Source organism: Macrobrachium nipponense, chromosome 8, assembly GCF_015104395.2.
Source record: "Macrobrachium nipponense isolate FS-2020 chromosome 8, ASM1510439v2, whole genome shotgun sequence".
Classification (NCBI taxonomy): domain Eukaryota; kingdom Metazoa; phylum Arthropoda; class Malacostraca; order Decapoda; family Palaemonidae; genus Macrobrachium; species Macrobrachium nipponense.
In genome coordinates this window covers 5305552-5315355 of record NC_087203.1, presented here as the reverse complement: position 1 = coordinate 5315355, position 9804 = coordinate 5305552, and the positions used below count along the sequence as shown (strand labels likewise).

The following is a 9804-nucleotide window of genomic DNA, read 5'->3' as shown; positions in this document are numbered from 1 at the left end:
AATATCCAAATATGTACATAATTAATTTTATGAAAATTGTCATTTTTGTCACTAATTACATTAATATTAATATTAATGTAAGCACAGGAAAACATCAATAAAATGTTGAAGTAAAATCCCTCAAAATCACAAAACGGCTTATCTGTGTAAACATAAAAAAACAGATTTTATAGGGAATAAACATGGTTTTACATACAGAAAACAATGAGAAATGAGTATAAATGACTAATGAACATTTAACATCACTCCTACCTTTATGGAAATCACTTGTTAGTGTATGGAAGACAGAGAGGAGGGGAGAGGGAGGAGGAGAGGGTATTGTTTGGTAGGGGAATCTCCCTCCAGAAGGACGTTAGGTATCAAGGACCTATCTGGGGTTATATCTCTTCATTTTGTTCATGGAACTTACCTGACAGATATATATATAGCTGTATTTTCTGAAGTCCGACAGAATTTCAAAACTCGCGGCACACGCAGGGGTGGGCGGCCATGTTTGGAGTACCCATTCCCGCCGCTGGGAGGCGGATATCAGGAACCATTCCCATTTTCTATTCATATTTTTTCTGTCACCGGTCGGTAAACAACTGTTCACAGACCTCCGCTAGGATTTTTTGGATTGACTCGTACTTAAGTATCTGGATTGACTTTTGGTTATTGATTCTGGATTGTTGGTTATTGGCATACGCAATAGTGGACTCTTTTTTGATTTTGGATTGGCTTTTTCTGTAAACGTGATGTCTGGAACAAGTGCAGTGAGTTTCAGAGTGTGTGTGAAGAGTGATTGTAAGGTGAGGCTACCGAAATCATTGGTAGAGATCCCCACACAGTATGTATGGGTTGTAGGGGGCAGTATGTTTGGTGGATGATCGGTGCAATGAATGTGATGGATTGACCGATGATGGATGGAAGGTGTATGATTCCTATCGGCGTAAATTGGAACGCGATAGGATCAGGAGGTCTTCCTCCAGGAGTGGTTCTACTAAAAGTAAGGGAACTAATATTTCACCTGCTCTAACACCTGTAGAAGTTGTATCTCCTAAACCTGTGTTGTTGCCTTTGGGCCCTGATTCTGTGTCTGGAGAAGGTAATGCCCTTTTCTGATTTTGGAGTCTCTTCGCACTCTTGAATCTAAAGTGAAAGCCTTAGAAACTGGCTCTGTGAAAGTGTGTGATCGTGCCCCCAGTGTTGTGGAGGGGGCGTCAGATCGGTCCCATAATGCCTCTAGGCCTAGACCGCTATCGGACTCCCAGGAATCAGGGAGTGGATATGTCGAAAGCCGCAAGAGGGTACGGGGGCTCCCCACCGATCTGGCGTCCCTTCGGCAGGCCATGTTGCAAGTTCCCAGGCTGCCAAGGAGCGCGCACGGGCGCGTATCCTTAAGGGCTGTTTTTCGTCCTCCGAGGCGTCCTCCCCGCGAAGGGGTGGAGCGCTCGGAGAGACTCGCGTCCTCTGAAAAGGATGTTTCGTAGTGAGCACGCTTCACGGTCCTGTCTCGCCAGTTTCGTTTTTGCGCTCTTCTCCGGATGGCGTATTGAACGCCATTTCCGCCTCAGAAGAGAGGTAGGATGTCATCCGAGGATGAAGCTGAGATGCGCTACAGTCGCGCTTTGAGAAGCAGGTAGCTGTACCTGTGAGAGGAAGGAGGCGTCCCCTCGCCCCTCGTCTTCTCGCAGGATCAGCCCTGCCCCTTCTGTTGGTTCTTCTCCTACGAAGAACATTCTTTTGTTCCTTCAGGACCAGTTATCATCGCTAATGGCTCAGAGGACTCGCCCAGCAGCAGTCGAGCCTAAGCGGAGGAAGGACCTTAGGCTGCCTGTCAAGAGGACGAAGCAGTCTCCTCTCCCTCTCCGTGTTCGTCTCTTTCTCCGATTGCGTCTCCTTCGGTTAATCGCCGATCCCGTTCGCCCGCTAAGAAAGCGGGTCGTCAGGACGCTTTCGTTCCCTCTCGACGTCATGGGCAGGCTGCTCGCCGTGACGCTCGAGAGGACGCTCAGGACGCTCAGCAGGAGCTTCGGAGGACGCCGAGCAGGAAGAGGACGTGCACCAGGATGCTTGTAGTGACGTGTCTCCTTCTAAGGAGCTCGTTAATGCTAGAAAAGACACGCTTTCTTCGAAGTCTGCTCGATCGGGTAAGAAGCGTAAGGACGCTTCTCTTGGAAGTAAGGCCCAGTCCTCGAGACGTCCAGCAGTTCCTTCCACTTCATCTTTTGTTCGACCTCCTAAGAAGGTTAAACCCTTTCGTGGGGCTCCTCCCTCGAGAGCAGCTCCTCGAGGGAGAGGGCTTGCAAGAGGAAGAGCTTCCTTTAAGCCCAAGCCATCAAAGTGAAGATTATGTCCTTCAGACACCAGTCGGAGCCAGACTGAAGTTTTTGCGGGAGCATGGAGAGAGAGAGATACGGACCCTTGGTCCCTCAAGATCGTAGAGCAGGGGTACAAGATCCCCTTTTTGGATCCTCCTCCTCTTTCCATGACTCCCAGGGACCTTTCTCCGTCATATCAGGGAGAGAAGAAACGAATTTTGTTCAATCTTTTAGATCGAATGATCGAAAAAAGAGTGGTGGAGCAAGTCGTGGACCTGGGGTCTCCAGGTTTTTACAACAGGATTTTCCTAGTACCGAAGCAGTCGTCGGGTTGGCGTCCAGTCCTAGATGTAAGCAGGCTCAATCTTTTTGTAGAAAAGATCAAATTCATGATGGAGACGCTCAGTCTGTTCTGGGAGCCTTGAGGGACCGGGCGACTGGATGGTGTCCTTAGACCTGCAGGACGCGTACTTTCATGTTCCAATCCACCCTCTTTCAAGAAAATACCTAAGATTCGTTTTAGGCAACAAAGTATGGCAGTTCAGAGCCCTTTGTTTCGGCTTGAGCACGGCTCCGATGGTTTTCACCGTCATTATGAAGAATGTGGCGAGGTGGCTACACTCTTCAGGGATAAGAGTTTCCCTTTACCTCGACGATTGGCTTATCAGAGCGTCGTCGAAGGAAAAATGTCTGAAGGACCTTCAGTTAACATTAGCCTTAGCAAAGTCCCTGGGACTTCTTGTCAACCTCGAAAAGTCGCATCTGACCCCAACACAGTCCATCGTGTATCTGGGGATTCAGATGGATTCAGTGGCTTTTCGAGCGTTTCCGTCCCAGGAACGTCAGCGGCTAGGCTTAGAGAAAATCTCAGCCTTCTTGGGGAAAGAGACTTGCTCGGCGAGGGAATGGATGAGTCTGCTGGGCACCATTTCCTCGCTGAAAGGTTTGTTTCCTTGGGAAGACTGCACCTCAGGCCCTCCAGTTTTTCCTTGCGGACGAATGGAAGGCCAAGGACGATCTCAATGCAATCTTGAAGATCTCAGAGTCGGTAAAGAGCCATCTAAGATGGTGGCTCGATCCTCAGAAGCTACAGGAGGGCTTATCCCTAAATCTTCTGAGCCCCGACCTAGTGTTGTTTTCAGACGCTTCCATTTCGGGCTGGGGAGCAACACTAGGAGGGGAAGAAGTGTCAGGCTCCTGGAGAGGGGAACAGGCAGTCTGGCACATCAATGTCAAAGAACTGGCAGCGATCTTCCTGTCTCTGCAGTTCTTCGAAGAGAAATTGACAAACAAAATTATACAAGTCAATTCAGACAACACCACAGCCCTCGCGTATTTGAAGAATCAGGGAGGAACACACTCCCGGACTTTGTTTCACCTGGCAAAGGAGATTCTGCTGTGGACAAAGGTGAGGAAGATCACGATCCTGACAAGATTCATAGCAGGAGTGCAGAACGTCAGGGCGGACCTTCTCAGTCGACAGGACCAAATCCTGCCGACAGAATGGATCTTGCACAAAGACGTGTGTCAAGAACTTTGGAAGTTGTGGGGACATCCTCTGGTCGACCTATTCGCGACGTCGAGGACGAAGAGGCTTCCTCTGTATTGCTCCCCGGTCCTAGATCCAGGAGCAATCGCTGTGGACACATTGCTCTGGAGTTGGACGGGCCTAGACCTGTATGCCTTCCCACCATTCAAGATCATGGGGGAAGTCATGAGGAAGTTTGCGGCTTCAGAAGGGACGAGGTTGACCCTGATCGCCCCGATGTGGCCAGCGAGAGAATGGTTCACAGAGGTCATGTCTTTCCTTGTAGACTCCCAAGGACGTTGCCCTGGAGGAAAGATCTACTCAAACAGCCTCACTTCCGAAAAGGTATCACCAAAACCTCTCCGCTCTGGGTCTGACTGCGTTGCAGGACTATCGAAAAGTTGGCCAGATCGGAGAGGTTTTTCGAAAGCAGCTGCGAAAGCAATCGCAAATGCAAGAAGAGCCTCTACAAGGGCTGTCTACCAATCGAAGTGGGCTTCCTTCAGGGCATGGTGTAGAAAGGAGAGAGTTTCCTCTTCCACGACCTCTGTGAGCCAGATAGCCGATTTTCTGCTTTTTCCTTAGAAACGTGCAGAAAATTAGCAGTCCCGACCATTAAGGGATACAAGAGCATGTTGTCAGCGGTTTTTAGGCACAGAGGGGCCTGGGAACCCTTTCTGACAAACCAGGTATCTTCATGACCTCTTGAAATCATTCGAGACCTCGAAGATTCCTCAGGCGAGACCGCCTTTATGGAACTTTGACGTAGTTCTTAGACTTTTGATGTCAAGTTCGTTTGAACCTCTTCAATCAGCGTCTCTTCGGAACTTGACAAAGAAGGCTCTTTTCCTAACTTCTCTGGCGACGGCATAGAGAGTTAGTGAAATGCCAAGCTTTTAGTCATCTAGTGGGCTTCAAAGGAGACAACACTGTCTGCTCTATGAGTCCAACTTTCTTGGCAAAGAATGAGGAAACCGTCTAACCCTTGGCCGAAAAGCTTCGAAATTAAGGGTATGTCGAGTCTGGTGGGCCAAGAACCAGAGAGAGTCCTGTGCCCTGTCAGGGCTCTCAAGTTCTATGTTCATAGAACGAAAGAGGTACGAGGTCCCTCAGGTAATCTCTGGTGCTCTGTGAAGAGACCGGAATTACCTTTGTCTAAGAATGCTGTGGCTTTCTTTCTGATGGACGTCATTAAAGAGGCTCATTCATCTTGCCAGAAGACTGATTTGAGCCTCTTGCGAGTGAAAGCTCATGAAGTCAGAGCTGTCGCTACCCCCTGTCTCGTGCCTTCCAAAAGAATATGTCAATCAAGGACATTCTTGATGGCACCTTTTGGAGGAGCAATTCTGTTTTCGCCTCACATTACTTAAGGGATGTGAGAACGATTTACGAGGACTGCAGTTCTCTTGGGCCATACGTTTCTGCAGACACAGTCTTGGGGGCTGGAGGTAGCTCTTTCCCTATCCCTTAGTTAGGAGTTAGGTTAGTTTTTTAATATGTGTTTTTTGGTTATTGGTGAGTCTTGTGTGAAGATCTCCCATCTATTAGCTTAGCTTTCAGAGGGTCTTTGTCTAGTGGTCAGGTGGTGGTCAGTTGCTTCATAGCCCTCATATGTATGGTTCGATGGTCTTGTCCACGTTGTGGTCACGTCCCCGTTGACAGAGCATCCAGAGTGCACCAGCACTACAGGTCTCCACTTGGCTGGCAACTCTGATTGAGCAAAAGCAGGCTTAAGTGACAGTAATCACAGAGTCTACTTTGCTAACAGTGAGGAACCAAGGTGTACATCATCTACTTAATTTAGTTTCCTACAAATCCTATTCTGTCTCTTCCCACCATCTGAAGGTGGGATTCAGCTATATATATATCTGTCAGGTAAGTTGCATGAACAAAAATGTTATTGTTATTAATACAATTAAGTTTGTTCATACTTACCTGGCTGATATATATAATTAGAGTGCCCACCCCCCTCCCCTCAGGAGACAGCGGCATTGATAAAATATGAATAGAAAATGGGAATGGTTCCTGATATCCGCCTCCCAGCGGCGGGAATGAGTACTACCACCTGGCTGCCCACTGCGTGTGCCGCGAGTTTTGAAATTCTGTTGGACTTTCAGAAAATACAGCTATATATATTATCTGCCAGGTAAGTATGAACAAACTTAATTGTATTATAACAATAACATTTTTTTTAGTGGCACTATCTGAGATTACTTCCCAACTTTGTTTTTTACTGGCACTAGGACCAGCTTGAGAGTTACTGGACCCCTATCGCACAACAAAACTGTCCAGAGACATTTGTTTCTGGTGTTTCTTTAAAATTTGCCTAAAGTTAAACACAGCATTGTCATTAAACATGTTGGAAATACGGATTACAACTTCTTTGTTGGGATGATAATCCTCCACAAAATTTTTTTCATCATTCCACTTTGCAAACATGTCCTTAATCCCTGAAGTAGACACATTATGTATGACCATTCATTTTTTGAATTTTTTAAACCCGTCTCTGCTGGCCTTAAATTCACTAATACCAGTGCTTGTTGTAGGCATTTTCTCACAGATCGGCATGCAACTTCCTCCAAAACTTTGCTACCAGTTCTTTCTTAAATTCTTTAGTGTTTCTTGCCTTTTTTACAGAAGGGTTAGCACTTGGTTCTTTGGCCCCATGATGACTTATTTAGCAGTTGCACTTAAATAAAAAGCGAAAAAACAACAAACACAAAAGTGGAGTCAGTGGCGAAAGAAGATGGGATGCTTTGATTGGGCAATCAATACAGGGCCCGGTCACGCACTGGGCCCCATATGGATCGTTTCCGAGTGTACAAAAACCGAGGAAACTTACATTAAGCGAGACAAAATTTCATAGAAGAAAAAGTCTATGAAAACGGAAGTGTACAAAAAGAGAGGCATACGTAAATCAAGGTTTGAGACATACTACCATCAGTGGCGGCTCGTAGCTAAAATTAGTGGAGGTGCTGCTCCAGAAAACATTTAGCCTTTGTTTTAATATTGTGTGAAAGGAAACGAACAGACATAAAAAGAAAATTTATTCTAAAACCTAATTGTTACACTTCAGGCTTTATTTGGGCTGGGCTGTTCTTCAGCAAGGAGAGTGCCCTCTGACATATTTCTGGGTAAAACTCAGCGATGCAGAGCAGTGCCGGAGTGGAGCACTTGTTCTCCCTTGACAAGTATTGTTCCCAAGTCTTATCTTAATAGTAAATGCTTGACTTTCTCAGGGCAGGCTTACGCTATTTGAAAAGGAAGTCCATTCTCTTGTTCTTGTTTTGTGCAAACAGATCAATAACTTTTTCATTTAGACCTGGCATATTATTGATAGAAATCTTCTCTATTGAAATCATAGCAAGTGCATTTAGCCTCTCCTGCTTCATAGTGCTACTTAAGAAAGTTTTGACCCTCTTCAGTGTTGAAAAACAGCGTTCGGGCTCAGCTGTAGTCATTGGAATTGTCAAAAGAATTTTTATAAGTTTTGTCATTTCACAGAGTACACCTAAGCTATTTTCATTCACAATCTTCAATAGTTCACTCAATTTGGAAAACTCATGCAAATCACATCTGTCATAGAATGCTCTAAGTTCAGTCAAAAGTCTTTCTTTGGCAATCATTGGGTAAGCTTCAGTGGCGAATCCAGTACGTTTCGGCGTCGCTCTTTTGGCGACGATGATTTGGCGCCGCCGTTTTGGCGCTAGTTATTTTGGCGCTAGCCCATTTGGCGCCAGCTTGAAAATTTTCTGACCGTGATATATATTAATGTATATATATATATATATATAAATATACATGTGTGTGTTTATATATATTGCATGGGTCAAAAATAACATAAAAATAAAAAAAGTTCTATTTATTTTCAGCAATACAGTATTAAAATGCTACAAAAATGAAATAAAATGAAATATTTTCACCAACATGTTAATGCATTTCATAGTTATATGCCAAACCACGTAAGTATTCCAGTGGTTCCCGTGAATCAAACTGCTGTACTATAGTTAAAATGCGTTCATCAGTCTTAATGTATTTAAGCGTTTTAGAACTGGAGGATTCCCAGCCATTAGTTGTTCATAGTAAGAATTGCGTCCTTTCTGAATTCTCTTTATGCCATCGATGAATTTCCATATAACTGGGTGGTTCATTCCATGTTCTGCATAGATTTTCCTGTGGCGTAGCTTCAGCATGATTGTTTGTCCTGTCCTCACCTAATATCGTTCTACTATAAACCTATTCCACATTTGTGTAGGGAAAAGTGGTGAACGTCGGCCATTTCCCCTCCTCAGAGGTCTTCCTACATAATTATCTTCGACCCAGTTCATTAACGGCTGGAGTTCATCAGGTAAATATTGCGCCAAAGCATCGATGTAAACATCCATGTGAGAAATAGGTACAAAAGATAAAGCAACGATCATTTTGGCTTTTACTGAGAAGTCGGGGTCATTATTATACAAATGTTGGAGCCCAAGTTGTTTCAGGTGCTTATGAATATTATGTGCAAAATGGAAGAAGCAGCCTTTCAACTCCACATCCGGAAAACATTCTGTCATTGCAGAAAAAGCTGCTTGTTCATAATCACAATAAATGCCCTTTGGTTGCAACTCTGCAGACATCTCAGTTATCATTCGAAACATTTTCACGTATGTTGTTCGACGCTTATTAGGTAATAGGGCGTATAGTATAGGGAGAACTCCTTCATGCTTTCTTGCCATAATTACGTAAACCTGACATCTTAAACGTGCCATCGGCGTACCATACATCAGAATCACGTAAAATATTTACCCAGGTCTTTCTACCAAATATTAAAATTCTGTCATTTTCTCTCCTTGCTATCTCCAAGCAAAAGTCTTCACAAATGACCACCGTGCGTAAGGTAAAGTTTGTACTCGTCCGGTATTACTAATTCACTTAAACTGAGAGGGTTTGCAGGCGCAGAATATATTTGATTTCGCTTTCGTCGTACAATTTTTTTCATGGCATCTGAAGTGGGCAATGCTGCCAGAGCAGCTTGAGAGCTATTTTCAATGCAAACATCAACAACTGATGACGGCACTTCAAAAGTTTCCCCTGCTTTACGATTTACGCTTGTTTTAATTTAAGCAACTTCCACATTTACTGCCGACGCACCGTTGTGAATGTCCATTTACTTTTTTCACTACTTCCTGGTTCTTAGTATGAATACGCCCTTTACACTCATTTTTGTGATTCACACCTCCAAAACTTGAGATAAGGATCGTTTTTACTACATTTGTCAAACACATACATATATCCGTTGTGTGAAAATTTTGGCTTGCCTCTATCTATTAAGATTTTTGGCGGCCATTTAAAATATGGGCTGTACAAGAAACTAAAGAAAAGCGTTTTCCAATATAAAAAAGACTTGAATATCGTAACAACTAGTTTACTATTACAATTCTCAAATCAGACGAGCCTTGGTGTAATGAGGTGATCACTAAACGAGACACAAATTTGCGAATGGTCCTTAAGTTTGTTTCTTGGCGCCAAAACAGCTCATCGCCAAAACAATGAGTGCCAAACTGTCTATCGCCAAAATGACGGCGCCAAATTGTCAGCGCCAAATCGTCCTGTTCCGTCAGTGGCTACTTCAACTTCTTCTAAAGTAACTTTTTGCTTGAAGTTAGTGAAACAGTCTTTTCTGGGATTGGCCTGTGTCGCCCAGTGAAATGCCCTCATAACACTCATTTCAAGGTATAAATACTTGCTAAATATACCAGAGAAAAAAGCTATATGGAAATGCCAGAGTTACTACCTCTGGATCGAACACCTTCATAGGTGTCGGTATAAAAACAGGGCGAGTGGATGCCACTACCACAGACCTCCAGCCAAATAGTCTCTCTCTCAAAATCCCTCACTAGAGAGGAGCCGTTACAACGAACACCCTCCGCTCGTCCCTACTTCTTCTGCCAAGATCTACATTCCTTCATAGCGCTCGTTGACACGTAGTCGTGT

At 44.5% G+C, this 9804-nt stretch overlaps 1 protein-coding gene across 1 annotated transcript; it reads right to left on the bottom strand.

Moving 5' to 3' along the window:
• Positions 1–8042: 8042 nt before the first annotated feature.
• LOC135223347 (uncharacterized) lies at positions 8043–8546 on the bottom strand. Its single transcript, XM_064261811.1, has one exon. It carries the CDS (start codon positions 8544–8546, stop codon positions 8043–8045), a length of 504 nt encoding a protein of 167 aa, XP_064117881.1.
• Between the last annotated feature and the right edge of the window lie 1258 nt (positions 8547–9804).